Raw genomic sequence first — 16,643 nt, 5'->3', positions numbered from 1 at the left:
TCTGTGTCTCTTTTTCTGTTTTGTATATAGGGTTATCGTTACCATCTTTCTAAATTCCATATATTGATGAAAATTTGGGAAGAGAATTCAGCTTGAAGATTTTTATTTGGAGTAGTTGGAGCTATGAGAAACAGTTAAGCAGGGAAAATGGGCAGAACAGGACAGAAAACATCCTCAGTGATTTTTAACTGTTAAGGGAATAATAAATTTAAGAGGATATTGCAAGGAAGACAGATGTATTTGACTCATATCTTGACCTTAGATTTGAGTACATAATATTTTTGTAGAAACATAAATCTACTAAGCGTTTTAAAAAATATTGAATAATTGAATTTTCTTGTATTTTGATACATATTAGGTCTCTGACTTGATGTTTGTTACTTGTTTTTTGTAATAAAACATACCTATCAAAGTGAATGAGTATTTTGGATAATTGACAGTGCATTTCAAATGATTATTTTAAAATCACAAGCTTGTTTTTAGAAGAAAATAAAATATTGTATTTCCATTGTGATCTGTTCTGAGTATTCTAGTGAGGATTTATTATATGTTTGTTGTATGACATTTTTACATCTGTCAGAAGCAGTCCTTTCTGGCTTTCATAACAGTGCCGGACACAATAATATTTGCTAGGTTGTTTGAAAGTGCTTTTATGTTACCATGTATCCTTTATTAAAGTATATGTTGTTCTACATATTGGAGCCATAATGAACGTTAGATAATTAATTGGAAAACATTTCTTATCATTCACATGTTTGGACCTAAACTTCACACAGCAAATACAAGAATAAAAATGCAGCATTAATAAACAGCAAGTCAGATAACATTTTGACCTCATTTGAATGGACATGGGGAAATATCATTTTGAAAAGAAGCATCTCAAAATATTTACTACAGCTTTTTGTTTTGCCATAATGGTTGGGAAACAGCTGTATCAAATTAGTGTGTGGTTTAGTTGTGGTCTGTACAGAAAATACTCAGGATTATTTTTCTTAAACATTGCTAATAAAAAATGAGTTGAAAAAACAGAAAAAAAATTTTTTTTGTTATACTTTAGTGCTCTTATAAAGCAAGTGAACAAATCAATAGATGGAACAGCAGATGATGAAGATGAGGGTGTTCCAACTGATCAAGCCATCAGGGCAGGTCTTGAACTGCTTAAGGTAAATATGCTTACATTGAAATTTAGGCACTTAGGTGCTTAATGAGATAACTGTTACATATATAGTTTGTATTTTTTCGTCTTGAGATTTGCTTTTCTAGGTTAATAGAATCTAAAGTAAAATTTTCTTAATCACTTTTAGGTAATCACTTTTACTCAATTTTAGGTAAAATTGCGAATTTATTCTAACATGTAAGCTAAATATTAATATTTTTATGTTTAAATTATATAATACAGCCTAGTATTAATTATATTAAGGATTATAATTTGAAGGTTTCATTAGTGTGCAAAGAACTTGCTAACCCTACCACAGAAAGCACCAAAATTTTAAAGTCCATTTTATGTGTTGTTTTGTTAGCTAAAATATACCATTGTCTTTTACTTATTACAGAAATATCAGTTAATTGTTGATAACTTAGAGCATATAAAATCATAAAGAAGAAAACATTGAGAAGCCTATCATTCATAAATATTTCTTTTGTTTCCTTTTAATCTATAGAAAAATATACTCTTTGGTACAGTTGAAATGAGACTAAATATACAATTTTATATCTTGACTTTTCCTGTAGTAAATTATAAGCATTTTCTCAATGTGTTTTAAGACGGTGTTTTTAAGAGTGTCATAAAGCAGGTCTGATTTTTTTTTTTTTTACTGTCATTTATTAGATATTTGCTCTAAGTTAATTGCTTTTGCTTCCTCATGTGTAATGGAGGTAGAAATAATGCTTATCGCAAAGGGATTAAACTAAGTCATGTACTTAATGTCTTGGCAGACATTTATTTTGAAAGTGTGATTGTAATGGAGGGTCTAATTTGATTTCCTTCAAATCGCTATACCCAGTTTTACTAGGTCTGTTTATTAAAAATTTCATCCATTTTCAGTTATTTTCTGTTGTCTTTATAATCTATTATACTTTACATTAAATTCTTAGATGTGGTAAGGTCTATTTATTGCTTTATTTTTTCTTTAGTCCTGTGTTAGGGTGATTATTGTAACCTTACAATTTCTTTTACTGTTTGATGTTTTACCCTCTTCCCCTAGACTCAGTTTAGTCCAGTTCAGTTCAGTCACTAAGTCATGTCCGACTCTTTGCGACCCTGTGAATCTCAGGACGCCAGGCCTCCCTGTCCATCACCAACTCCCAGAGCCTACCCAAACTCATGTCCATCGAGTCAGTGATGCCATCCAGCCGTCTCACCCTCTCTTGTCCCCTTCCCCTCCTTCCCCCAGTCCTTCTCAGTATCAGGGTCTTTTCCAATGAGTCAACTCTTTGCATGAAGTGGCCAAAGTATTGCAGTTTCAGCTTCAGCATCAGTCCTTCCAGTGAACACCCAGGACTGATCTCCTTTAGGATGGACTGGTTGGATCTTCCCTAGATTACTTTTTCCCAAAAATGTTATCTTCTTCTAATGACCTTTATTTAGAATAATAGAGGTATTTTGTTAAATTCTCTTCTCATTTTCCTTTTCTCCTACCTTCAGTTTCTTCCACCCCTCCTCCCCAAACCTTAACCAAATCCAGATTATTTTGAGAATTATGTTGGCGTGTTGTTCAATTTTGAAGATAACTGTTTCTTCAGATTGTACAGTCTTCCTACACAAGAATGTTTCTGTTATATATTTGAGTCTTAAATTTTACTTACAGTGCTCTCATTTATTTTTAGCATAATTACTTGTGTTTTTAGTTTGATTTGTAGCATTTCTAGTGTGTAACATTTTGGATTTATAAAGATGAAAAGGATTTATAGATCATTTTTATGATCATTTTTTAGGTACTCTCATTTACACATCCTATTTCATTTCATTCTGCTGAAACATTTGAGTCTCTCCTGGCTTGTCTGAAAATGGATGATGAAAAAGTAGCGGAAGCTGCACTCCAAATTTTCAAAAACACAGGAGGCAAAATTGAAGAGGATTTCCCACACATCAGATCGTGAGTTGAGTTTTTTTCTGATAAATATTCTAGAAAATAAAAAATAACTTGCTGTTTCTTGATTTACATAATAGTTGGAGTCAGTTTTAAGTTTTGAGGAAATAATGTCTGGGTTTTATCTTAAGTCTAAACTATTTAGAGTCTTTATTTCCTGGGAGAAGGCATTGATTGGTATTTTAGAAGATTCATGAAAATGTAAGATGACCATGGCATTTCCTTCTGAAGCATCAATTTTGCTTGAAGATTTTAATGAAAACAGTTTTATAGCAAAAGAGTTCCTTGGCATATTATGGCATAGGATAAACAATTAATGCGAATTTAAGGTCCAATGAGAAACTCCAAAGGAATTTCAGCAGGATTGTCCATAGTACTCTACATTCTCCTGTTATATGAGTATTGAATTGAAAATTTACAGAAGTATTGTTTTACTTGACACAGGGACGCAGAGAAGCATGCAGTAATCATCCTAACAGCAGTATATTTTCTGTGTGTGTTTGTGTGTACTAGTATTTCCAAAAATTGGAAATTATGCTGTTATCCTGGAGATCTCTAATAGTGGTTGATTATGGTTCAAGATTCTATAATAGCTCAGAAAGAATACATCTTCATTCCTTATGAATCCTTCCTTGCTTCTGTGTGTTCATCTCTCCATCCTGTTCCTGGAGAGCGTAGCTGATAGTTGGTCCTGATATTGCCATAGTCACTGGTGACTGGTTTCACCTCTAGCTGATTGCTTCTGGTCTAGTTAGTATTGGTTGGGGTGCTGTGTTTCTCCACGTTGAAGTTGACTGTGGCTCTTTTCTTCAGAGAGAGACTGGGACAAAGCTAGCATTTTAGAGGCTCAGGTGTAGGTTTTGTTATCCCTTTCTATTCACATGAGCTCAGTCAGCTCTAGAAACTATTGATATATAGGAAAAGAGCATTATTTAAATGATAATTGAAACATACCAGAATACTGTAACGATATACTTTTGGCAAGGGCGAGAAACTTTATTTTTTAGGACTGGCTTCTTAATTTTTAAGATTGCCTATGGTAACATATCAATTATGGCATAGTTTTCTTAATTAGAGCATTGATTGAGTTTTAGTTAGATTTATTCAGCAGATTTTTTTGTTTTCATTCTAGACTGTCTTTTCTAATGTCCTTTATATTTTAAAGAAACATTGTTCAGTATATTTATAGGAAAACTACCAGAGCAAAGTTGAAAGGTGGACATTTTAGAACATGAAGTGAAAGTCGCTCAGTCATGTCCGACTCTTTGTGACCCAAAGGACTATACAGTCCATGAATGCCTCCAGGCCAGAATACTAGAGTGGGTATCTTCTCAGGGGATCTTCCCAACCCAAGTCCCCCGCATTATAGGCAACTTCTTTACCATCTGAGCTGTTAATAGTGGAGTGGGTAGCCTATCCCTTCTCCAGCGGATCTTCCTGACCTAGGAATCGAACCAGGGTCTCCTGTATTGCTAGCGAATCCTTTACCAACTGAGCTATCACACCAAAGGGAATTTTAAAACATTCTCTCAGCTTTACTATGAAATTGAAGTCCTTGAAATTACTTGATATATATATACGCTGAGTATATGTCAGGTGTCTCTCATGAGGAGAATTAGCTCAACTGATAATGAATACCTGCTGGGTGCACACAGTTTTCAGTGAGGTTACTCTTGTTATATGTCTTCTAGAAGATAAAATATATATGTGGATTTTATTTTTTACATCATTAAATTGGGTGAGTTGATGTTGAGGAAAACTGATAAGAGTTAAATGAATGTTTATTAAATTATCTTCCATTGAATTCACCAAAATTATTTAAAAGGAAAATGTGTCTTAAGTAGAAGCTACCACAAACTGGAGAGAATTGGTGCTAGATAAGCCATTTAGACTGAATTGAGTGTGAGAACATTGACAATTGATTAATATATCCCTGAATCAGGTGTATAAGGGAATGTATAATAAGTGTTCTTTCATTTGCTAATCTAGAGGGAGAAGTTGAGGTATGGCAGGCTTTGAAAGAAATGTTGTTCAGTCACTCAGTCCTATCCAGCTCTTTGAAACCCTGTGGGCTGCAGCACGTCAGGTCTCCCTGTCCCTCACTTCAGTTCAGTCACTCAATCGTGTCCGACTCTTTGTGACCCATGGGCTGCAGCATCCCAGACTTCCCAGTCCATCACCAGTTCCCAGAGTTTACCCAAACTCATCTCCATTGAGTCAGTGATGCCATTCAACCATCTCATCCTCTGTTGTCCCCTTCTCCTCCTGCCTTCAGTCTTTCCCAACATCAGGGTCTTTTCAAATGAGTCAGCTCTTTCCCATCAGGTGGCCAAAGAATTGGAGTTTCAGCTTCAACCTGTCTTTTCAACGAACACCCAGGACTGATCTCCTTTAGGATGGACTGGTTGGATCTCCTTGCAGTCCAAAGGACTCTCAAGAGTCTTCTCCAACACCACAGTTCAAAAGCATCAATTCTTTGGCTTTCAGCTTTCTTGATAGTCCAACTTTCATGTCCATACATGACTACTGGAAAAACCATAGCTTTGACTAGATGGACCTTTGTTGACAAAGTAATGTCTCTGCTTTTTAATATGCTGTCTAGGTTGGTCATAGCTGTTCTTCCAAGGAGCAAGCATCTTTTAATTTCATGGCCGTAATCACCATCTGCAGTGATTTTGGAGCCCCCCCAAAAAGTAAGGTCTGCCACTGTTTCCACTGTTTCCCCATCTATTTGCCATGAAGTGATGGGACTGGATGCCATGATCTTAGTTTTCCAAAATGTTGAGCTTTAAGCACCTTTTTCACTCTCCTCTTTCACTTTCATCAAGAGGCTCTTTAGTTCTTCTTCATTTTCTGCCATAAGGGTGGTGTCCTCTGCATATCTGAGGTTATTGAATTTCTCCCGGCAATCTTGATTCTAGCTTGTGCTTCTTCCAGCCCAGCATTTCTCATGATGTACTCTGCATATAAGTTAAATAAGCAGGGTGACAATATACAGCCTTGATGTACTCTTTTTCCTATTTGTAACTGGTCTGTTGTTCCATGTCCAGTTCTCACTGTTGCTTCCTGACCTGCATACACGTTTCTCAAGAAGCAGGTCAAGTGTTCTGGTATTCCCATGTCTTTCAGAAGTTTCCACAGTTTGTTGTGATCCACACAGTCGAAGGTTTTGGCATAGTTAATAAAGCAGAAATAAATGTTTTTTTGGAACTCTCTTGCATTTTCGATGATCCAGCCGATGTTGGCAATTTGATCTCTGGTTCCTCTGCCTTTTCTAAAACCAGCTTGAACATCTGGAAGTCCACAGTTTATGTATTGAAGCCTGGCTTGATGACTTTTGAGCATTACTTTACTAGTGTGTGAGATGAGTGCAATTGTGTGCTAGTTTGAGCATTCTTTAGCATTGCCTTTCTTTGGGATTGGAATGAAAACTGACCTTTTCCATTCCTGGGGCCACTGCTGAGTTTTCCAAATTTGCTGGCATATTGAGTGCAGCACTTTCACAGCATCATCTTTCAGGATTTGAAATAGCTCAACTGGAATTCCATCACCTCCACTAGCTTTGTTCGTAGTGATGCTTCCTAAGGCCCACTTGACTTCACATTCCAGGATGTCTGGCTCTAGGTGAGTGATCACACCGTTGTGATTATCTGGGTTGTTAAGATCTTTTTTGTAAAGTTCTTCTGTGTTTTCTTGCCAGCTCTTCTTAATATCTTCTGCTTCTGTTAGGCTCATACCATTTCTGTCCTTTATTGAGCCCATCTTTGCATGAAATGTTCCCTTGGCATCTCTAATTTTCTTGAAGAGATCTCTAGTCTTTCCCATTCTATTGTTTTCCTCTATTTCTTTGCACTGATCACTGAGGAAGGCTTTCTTACCTCTCCTTGCTATTCTTTGGAACTCTGCATGCAGATGGGTTTATCTTCCCTTTTCTCCTTTGCTTTTGGCTTCTTTTCTTTTCATATCTATTTGTAAGGCTTCCTCAGACAGCCAGTTTGCTTTCTTGCATTTATTTTTCTTGGGTATGGTCTTGATCCCTGTCTCCTGTGCATTGTCACAAACCTCCATCCATAGTTCATCAGGTACTCTGTTGATCAGATCTAGTCCCTTAAATCTATTTCTCACTTCCACTGTATAATCATAAGGTATTTGATTTCAGTCATACCTGAATGGTCTAGTGGTTTTCCCTACTTTCTTCAATTTAAGTCTGAATTTGGCAATAAGGAGTTCATGTTCTGAGCCACAGTCAGCTCCTGGTCTTGCTTTTGCTGACTGTATAGACCTTCTTCATCTTTGGCTGTGAAGAGTATAATCATGATTTTGGTGTTGACCATCTGGTAATGTCCATGTGTAGAGTCTCTCTTGTGTTGTTGGAAGAGGGTGTTTTCTATGACCTGTCCCTCACCACCTCCCAAAGTTTGCCCAACTTCATGTCCATCATATCGATGATGCAATCGGGGAACCTTATTTTTCTGTAGCAGAGCTAAAGGAAAGACTTTGTGGTCGTACCTTTTTTCTCTGGGTTTAATAGGCGTATAGCTTTTCGGTGAGGTAAGGCTTAGAGTTGTGAATCAAATGTCTTATTACCGACTTTACAGGAAAAGAAAAAAGTAAGTGCTGACCTACTAAACTAAAATGATGGTGGATTATGGGTTCCATTCTGTCTCAGTAAATTTCTCAGGAATCTGGCTCACCTGAAAATAGTTAGAGGTACCAACACTGAGGGTCCCCTATAACATAGGATATGGTCATAGTCCAAGTGAAGCTGGTTCTCAATGGGAGGAGCTTAAGCAAACTTGGAGAGAAATTAAACAGAAATAAAGTACTCACTACCTTTATTCCCACCTACCTTCTCCATGCTGCTTATCCATTTGATTAAGCAAGTGTAATTTCAGTTGGGAGTTCTGATGTTATTTTTTTGAAAGATGTGTCCAATGTTTAATCATCAGGGAGACACCACCTACATTTTTGTTTAAATGGCAGAGCCAAAAGGAATTTCTTTTATTTAAAGATTAATTAATAGGATACAGATAGACAAACAACAGATCCTTTGAGGATATTTTAGTGTTCAAAAGATAGGTGATTAACACTAGGAGGAATGAAATTTTTGTTGGATAAAAGAATTTTAGACTTATGTTCTAAGCTGCCAAGAAAATTAAGCAGCAAATGACATCTGGGAAAAAAGGAACAAAAATAATCTACCATAAAAAGAGAAATAACAGAACTGAGGATAAAGAGGAGCAGAAACATATTTCTGTTACAGAATGAAATTTATTATAAACAGCAAGGAGCAGAGTAAGCAATATTGAAAATGTAATCAGGAAGGTTTCTGTTGAACTTAAGGAAATTGCATAGAACATGGGTATAGTGGGCAAAGAAATAAATGCAGATAAAGAGAATTGCAGATGATGGAAAGTCATGATTGGTTTCTGTGGAGAAGACAACAGTATAATGGAAAGTGGAAAATTTTTTAAAAATAATTGTAATGAGTAATAATAATGAATGAAAATGTGAATCTGGAAATGAAGAGGACTCATGTTGTAGGAAGGTATTGATAGCTTACTATGAATGGTGTTGGATTTGTGATCTCCAAAGAAGATTTAGCTTCAGTACCAGGGACCAGGCTTGATCACTCAAGAGCTTTTGTGCAGCATAGTTTTATTAAAGTGAAAAAGGACAGAGAAAGCTTCTGACATATTCATCAGAAGGGGGACAGAGAGTGCCCCCCGCCCCCCCAATAATCTTATTAAGGCCTCATACACTTTTTCCCAGAAACACTCCCACATCATATATCTTAAATTAGCAAGATTAGAGCTAACAATAGAAAGGTCTTAAGAGACCTGCTCCCATAACATACACATCTCAAGGTAACAAGTCAGAAGGTTGCTGTTAAGAAGGACAAACATATCCTCAGGCAAGATACATTGTTATATTGACTAAGACAAAAGTGAAAGAAAGTGAAGTCAGTTCAACTCTTTGAGACCCTGTGGACTGTTGCCTACCAGGCTCCTCCCTCCATGGGATTCTCCAGGCAAGAATACTGGAGTGGGTTGTCATTTCCTTCTCCAGGGCATCTTCCTGACCCAGGGATGGAACCTGGGTCTCCCACATTGCGGGCAGACACTTTAACCTCTGAGCCAAAGTTTCTCCTTTTCTTCTCCTTGAAATCCCCAGACCCATTTCTCCTTCTCCAGGGCTCTGGACCTCTTCCTCACTGGCCCTGGACTCCTTATCAACCTACCTAAGGATTAGCTCTCTCAATATCCTAATGTGATTTACTGAGTTTTCAGAGATTATGGAAGTGATTTCATAAATATCAAGGGGAAAAAAAAAAAGGTAAATCATGTACAACAGAACAGTAACGGGGCTGACGTTTCTTTTCAACCACGTAAGATTTCCACAGTTAATGATTCAACAGTTGCAAAGTTTTGATCAGAAAATAAATGTAACTAAAGTTTTTCCTAATTAGCTAAGTTGTGCTAAGGGCAAATGAAGGATTTTCTTTGAAATTCAAGGATTTAGAAAACGTGTTATCCCCTTTTTATTGTGAGGTCACTCTTTCTACCAAGTCATGTGCCTTTTCCCCTTTGCATTCACTTATGTTTATGCCCTTAAATCAAACTTTTTGTTTTCTTATTTGCATATCTGATTCTCTTTTCTCACCATTTAAATTTCAGTATTCAAGTTTTAGGTGTGGCTATATCTATGTTTTAGATATTTGAAAATCTAAATATTTAAAGGGTGATGTAAATAAATAAAATTGGCTCAGGAAGAAGGAAGGGGAAAAAATCCTAATAGGCTATAATTATAAAAGAATTTCAGAAAATTACCCTCTAATAATAATAAGGGCCAATGAGAGTTATGTTAAAGTGCGTATTTCAAATATATCTATATCTGTGTGTGTGTGTGTATATATATATATATATCTATATCTAAAAACCATGCAGAAATTCTAAGTCTTTTTAATTGTTCCAGACATGAGGGGGAAAGGAAAACATTTAGCTATAAAGCCAAGATAACTAGTCGGAATGCTAAAACCTGATAAAAGATATCCCTCCAAAAGAAAACTGAGACAAATTTTATTGATACTGATGAAAATTGTATGCAAAAAGAGAATTTACTATAGTAAAGCAAGAATACACTATGGCCAAATGTTGGTTAATTCCAGGAATATAAAAAGGGTTACTACTAGAAGAAAACCTGATATTCTTGTTATAATTCATTATATAAATGAGTAAAAGGGAGAGGCCACACAATAGATCTTTTTGACAGATGCTGAAAGGGCTTCCAGTAAAAAGGAAAATCAGTTTACTTACAGTTAAACCCAATAAAACAGGATTTTAATGCGTTCATACTTCTCAAACCAATGAAAGTGAAAGTGAAGTTGCTCAGTCTTGTCTGACTCTTGGGACGTTATGGACAGTAGCCTACCAGGCTCTTCTGTCCATGGAATTTTCCAGGCAAGAGTACTGGAGTGGGTTGCCATTTCCTTCTCCAAATATCTCAAACCAGTATCTACCACCATATGGTAAAACACAAGCATTCCCAGTAAAATCAGGAGCAGGGTGAGAAAATACACTAACTCTGCCGTGATTTAACATTGTTTTGAAAGCCAATATAATTACATAAGAAAATAAAATTAAAAGGTACAGTTGTTGGAAAAGAGGAAGCAAAGTTACCATATTTCTAAGAGAAAAATCCAAGAGAATCAACTGCGGAACTACTAAAAACAAGATGGCCATAATGAGTATCTAGAAATCCACAGCTCTCTTTATATCCCACTAATAATCATTTAGAAAATATTATAGGAGTAAAAAATTCAGAAGATTTAAAAGCCAAGTGTATGAGAAATTTACAACTCTGTACTGTCTCTATAGTAGTGAGGAGTATAATATTTAACAAAGAAATTAGTCGGGAAAACTTAAATCACTGAATAAGAAACTGGCAAGCAGTTTTAAAAAGAAAAATTAATGTAGACTACTTACTTGATTTTACATATATTCTGGATGAGCCAGAGATTCTTTATTTCTTTATTTAATAATCTAAGATTTTATTTAAAAACTTTTTAATCTATGATGATTTTATATATATATATAAAATGAATTAGTAAAAGTATTAACAACCAGTAGTTTTTTTTCTTTTTAACTTATATTATTGAAGGATAATTGCTTTACAGAATTTTGTTGTTTTCTGTGAAACCTCAACATGAATCAGCCATAGGTATACATATATCCCCTCCCTTTTGAACCCCCTCCCATCTCCCTCCCCTTCTCACCCCTCTAGGTTGACACAGAGCCCCTGTTTGAGTTTCCTGAGCCATACAGCAAATTCCTGTTGGCTATCTATTTTACATATGGTAATGTACGTTTCCATGTTACTCTTTACATACATCTCTCCCTCTCCTCCCCTCTCCACATGTCCGTAAGTCTATTCTCTATGTCTGTTTCTACATTGCTGTCTTGTAAATAAATTCTTCAGTACCATTTTTCTAGATTCTGTACATATGTGTTAGAATACAATATTTATCTTTCTCTCTGTCTCACTTCACTCTGTGTAATAGGCTGTAGGTTCATCCACCTCATCAGAACTGACTCAATTGCGTTTCTTTTTATGGTTGAATAATATTCCATTGTGTATATGTACCACAGCTTCTTTGTCCACTCATCTGTCGGTGGGCATCTAGGTTGCTTCCGTGTTCCAGCTATTATTGTAACTAGTGCTGAATGAACAATGGGATATATGTGTCTTTTGCAGTTTTCATTTCCTCAGGCTAATATGCCTAGCAGTGGGATTGCTGGGTAATATGATGGTTTTATTTCTAGTTTTTTAAGCAATCTCCATACCATCTTCCACAGTGACTGTATCAATTTACATTCCCACCAACAGTGCAAGAGTTTTCCCTTTTCTCCACACCCTATCCAGAATTTATTGTTTTTTTTTTTTTTTTTTGATGATGGCCATTCTGACTGGTGTGAGGTGATATATCATTGTGGTTTTTATTTGCATTTCTCTAATAATGAGTGATGTTGAGCATCTTTTCATGTGTGTGTTAACCATCTGTCTGTCGTCTTTGGAGAAATGTCTGTTTAGGTCTTAGTGGGAACACTTTTTGATTGGGTTGTTTGTTTTTCTGACATAGAGTTATATGAGCTGCTTGTATATTTTGGAAATTAATCCTTTGTCAGTTGTTTCATTTGCTATTATTTTCTCCCGTTCTGAGGCTCATCTTTTCACTCTGCTTATAGTTTCCTTTGCCGTGCAAAAGCTTTTAAATTTAATCAGGTCCCACTTGTTTACTTTTGTTTTTATTTCCTTTACTCTAGGAGGTGGGTCATAGAGGATCTTGCTTTGATTTATGTCGAGTGTTCTGCCTATGTTTTCCCTCTAACAGTTTTATAGTTTCCTGTCTTACATTTAGGTCTTTCATCCATTTTGAGTTTATCTTTGTGTATGGTGTTAGGAAGTGTTCTAACTTCATTCTTTTACCTGTAGCTGTCCAGTTTCCCCAGCACCATTTATTGAAAAGACTGTCTTTGCCCCATTGTATATTCTTGCCTCCTTTGTCAAAAATAAGGTACCCATAGGTGCATGGGTTTATTTCTGGGCTTTCTGTCTTGTTCCATTGGTCTATATTTCTGTTTTTGTGCCAATACCATACTGTCTTGATGACTGTAGCTTTGTAGTATAATCTGAAGTCAGGAAAGTTGATTCCTTCAGCTCCATTCTTCTTTCTCAAGACTTCTTTGACTGTTTGGGTCTTTTGTGTTTCCACATGAATTGTGAAATTTTTTGTTCCAGTTCTGTGATAACTGCCATTGGTAATTTGATAGTGATCACATTGAATCTGTAGATTGCATTTGGTAGTATAGTCATTTTCACAATATTGATTCTTCCTACTCAGAAGCATGGGGTATCTCTCCATCTGTTTATGTCATCTTTGATTTCTTTCACTAGTGTCTTACAATTTTCTGTGTACAGTTCTTTTGTCCCCTTAGGTAGTTTATTCCTAGATATTTAATTCTTTTTGTTGCAATGGTGAATGGGATTGATTCCTTAAGTTCTCTTTCTGATTTTTCATTGTTAGTAATGTAGAAATGCAAGTGATTTCTGTGTATTAATTTTGTATCTAAATTCACTTTTTAGCTCTAGTTAAATTCACTGATTAGCTCTAGTAATTTTCTAATATTGTCCTTAGGGTTTTCTTTGTATGGTATTAGGTTATCTGCAAACAGTGAGAGCTTTACTTCTTTTCCAATGTGGATTCCTTTTATTTCTTTTTCTTCTCTGATTGTTGTAGCAAGGACTTCCAGAACTATGTTGAATAATAGTGGTGAAAGTGGAAATGGACACCCTTGTCTTGTTCCTGATGTTAGGGGGAATGCTTTCAGTTTTTCACCATTGAGAATAATGTTTGCTTTATGCTTATCATATATGGCCTTTACTATGTTGAGGTAGGTTCCTATGCCCATTTTTTTGAAGAGTTTTAATCATAAATGGGTGCTGAATTTTGTCAAAGGCTTTTTCTGCATCTATTGAGATTATCATATGGTTTTTATCTTTTAATTTGTTAATATGGTGTATCACATTGATTGATTTGCATATATTGAAGAATCTTTGCATTCCTGGCATAAACCCAACTTGATCATGGTGTATGAGCTTTTTCATGTGTTGCTGAATTCTGTTTGCTAAAATTTTGTTGAAGATTTTTGCATGTAAGTTCATCAGTGATATTGGCCTGTAGATTTTTTTGTGTGTGTGTTGTCTTTGTCTGATTTTGGTATCAGGGTGATGGTGGCCTTGTAGAATGAGTTTGAAAGTGTTCCTTCCTCTAAATTTTTTGAAAGAGGTATAGAAGGCAAGGTATTAGTTCTTCTCTAAATATTTCATAGAATTCTCCTGTGAAGCCATCTGGTTCTGGGCTTTTGATTTTGGGGAGATTTTTGATCACAGCTTCAATTTCAGTGCTTGTGATTGGGTTGTTCATAATTTTGATTTTTTCCTGGTTCAGTATTGGAAGATTGAAGTTTTCTAAGAATCTATTTCTTTCAGTTTATACATTTTAGTGCCATATAGTTGTTCATAATAGTCTCTTATCATCCTTTGTATTTCTGCATCGTTTCTTGTAACTGCTCATTTTTCATTTCTAATTTTGTTGATTTGATTCTTCTCTTTTTTTCTTGAGGCTGGTGAAGGGTTTGTCAATTTTGTTTATCTTCTCAAAAACCAACTTTTAGTGTTATAATCTGTAGTATTGTTTCTTTCATTTCTTTTTCATTTATTTCTGTTCTGATCTTTATGATTTCTTTCCTTCTACTAATTTTGGGGTTTTTTTTGTTGTTGTTGTTCTTTTTTTCTGAGTTATTTTAGGTGTAAAGTTAGGTTGTGTATTGGATGTTTTTCTTGTTTCTTGAGGTAGAATTATATCGCTATAAACTTCCCTCTTAGAATTGCTTTTGCAGCATCCCATAGGTTTTGTATTGTCGTGTTTTCATTGTTGTTTGTTTCTAGAAATTTCTTCATTTCCCTTTTGATTTCTTCAATAACCTGTTGGTTATTTAGAAACATGTTGTTTAATCTCCATGTGTTTATGTTTCTTACATTTTTTTTCCTTGTAATTGATACCTAGCCTCATAGTGTTGTGATTGGAGAAGATGCTTGATACGATTTCAGTTTTCTTAAATTTACTGAGTTTTGATTTGTGACCCAAGATGTGGTCTGTCCTGGAGAATGTTCCATGTGCACTTGAGAAGAAGGTGTATTCTTCTGCATTTGAATGAAATGTCCTGAAGATATCAATGACATCTATCTCATATAATGTATCATTTAAGACTTGTGTTTCCTTATTAGTTCATTTAAGACTTGTGTTTCCTTATTAGCTTTCTGTCTTGATGATCTGTCCATTGGTGTGAGTGGGGTGTTAAAGTCTCCAGCTATTATTGTGATACTGTCGATTTCTCCTTTTATGTCTGTTAGTGTTTGTCTTACGTATTGAGGTGCTCCTATTCCAATTGTTATGTCTTCCTCTTGGCTTGATCCCTTGATCATTATGTAGTGTCCTCCCTTATCTCTTGTAAAATTCTTTATTTTAAGGTCTATTTTGTCTGATATGAGGATTGCTACTCCAGCTTTCTTTTGCTTCCCGTTTGCATGGAGTATATTTTTCCATCCTCTAACTTTCAGTCTGTGTGTGTCTTGAGGTCTAAAGTGGGTTTCTTGTAGACAGCATATATATGGGTTGTATTTTTATATCCATTCAGCCAGTCTGTGTCTTTTGGTTGGAGTGTTTAATCCATTTACATTTAAAGTAATTATTGATACATATGTTCTTATTGCCATTTTCTTAATTGTTAGGGGTTGGTTTTGTAGATCTTTTTTCGTCTCTTGTATTTGTTGACTATATAAGTCCCTTTAACATTTGTTGTAGAACTGGTTTGGTGGTACTGAAGAACTTTTGGTGGTTTTGAAGAGCTTTCTACTATTATGTCCAACCCATTTTTCTGTGATACTATTGGTATTTTCATTATCTGTTTGTAGGTGTTTACACTTTAGGGATATTTACCATTTCTCTGTAACAAGAAATACAAAATTTCCTTTCAATTGGTCACTTGTCTTTTTATCATATTTTACTGTTACCTTTTCTGTGACTGCTATTATTATAATGAATTATTTATCTCTAATTGTTTTTTAAACTGGAGCACTGAGTTGGGCAAGGAGAAGAATTCAGAAGTTACTTCCACTGTGAAATAAATGCATAATAGTTGAACTAAGAGATCCTGCCTTATTCAGGACTTTAAGTTATTATATAATGAAGTGATATGATACATGAATGTTCTTCCAGGTAGCTAGATGACACTGCCACTTTGAGAACTGTGGTTAAGTTTTGCTTTACTAGAGTGATCTTATGTAGGCACCGTATGTAAAATTGTAACACTGTCACAAACTTAGGCCTGTCCCCTATTGCTGTCCTGTTTTTCTTCTTTTTCCCCCCCTTTATAGGAGTTACCACAATTTAACATAACAGATGTTTTGCTAACTTAATGTGTTATCATTTGCCTTATCTCTAATATGCTGGTAGAATGAAGACACCAATTTGGGACTTTAAATAGTGCCTGGCATTATAGCAAGTACTCAATTTGTATTGGTTAAATGATCAAATTTCCCCTCATGTAGATTGTTTGGGGATAGATTAAAAGATGAATTGGAAGAGGAAGATACTTGAGAAAGAAGGAGCAATTTATGTCCCATTATGGTGGTCTTACGTCAAAAGCTTAGCTAAAGTGATAACAATGATAATAAAATAGAAAAGGCTAATGGAAATGACATTAAAAAGAAGAAATGGGTTACCATTCTTGTTTGTATTTATAACTAATAAATAAAAAGGAAATGTTATTTGTATTTGTATTATTTTTATATGGATGTTTATAAAGCAAAATTACAGATGATTGAAAATGAGTGAGTAGATGCTGTGACCTTTGTTTCTTTTGTTTCTTACAAAACATTCCTTCAAAAATACAAGCATTAAAGTATCTAGTGGAAATCATAATGATTTTTCTG

At 35.2% G+C, this 16,643-nt stretch overlaps 1 protein-coding gene across 6 annotated transcripts in view; it reads left to right on the top strand.

The window, feature by feature from the left end:
- Window positions 1-16,643, top strand: part of PDS5B (PDS5 cohesin associated factor B) — a 172,911-nt gene that overhangs the window by 101,878 nt on the left and 54,390 nt on the right. For all 6 annotated transcript variants that reach the window (XM_043892501.1, XM_043892503.1, XM_043892502.1 and 3 more), the window contains exons 18-19: window positions 1,058-1,163; window positions 2,935-3,095. In XM_043892501.1, coding sequence (XP_043748436.1) covers window positions 1,058-1,163; window positions 2,935-3,095 — 267 coding nt within the window. The remainder of the gene's footprint in view (window positions 1-1,057; window positions 1,164-2,934; window positions 3,096-16,643) is intronic.

This window comes from Cervus elaphus, chromosome 30 (genome assembly GCF_910594005.1).
Source record: "Cervus elaphus chromosome 30, mCerEla1.1, whole genome shotgun sequence".
Classification (NCBI taxonomy): domain Eukaryota; kingdom Metazoa; phylum Chordata; class Mammalia; order Artiodactyla; family Cervidae; genus Cervus; species Cervus elaphus.
This window is presented reverse-complemented; position numbering and strand designations above follow the sequence as displayed.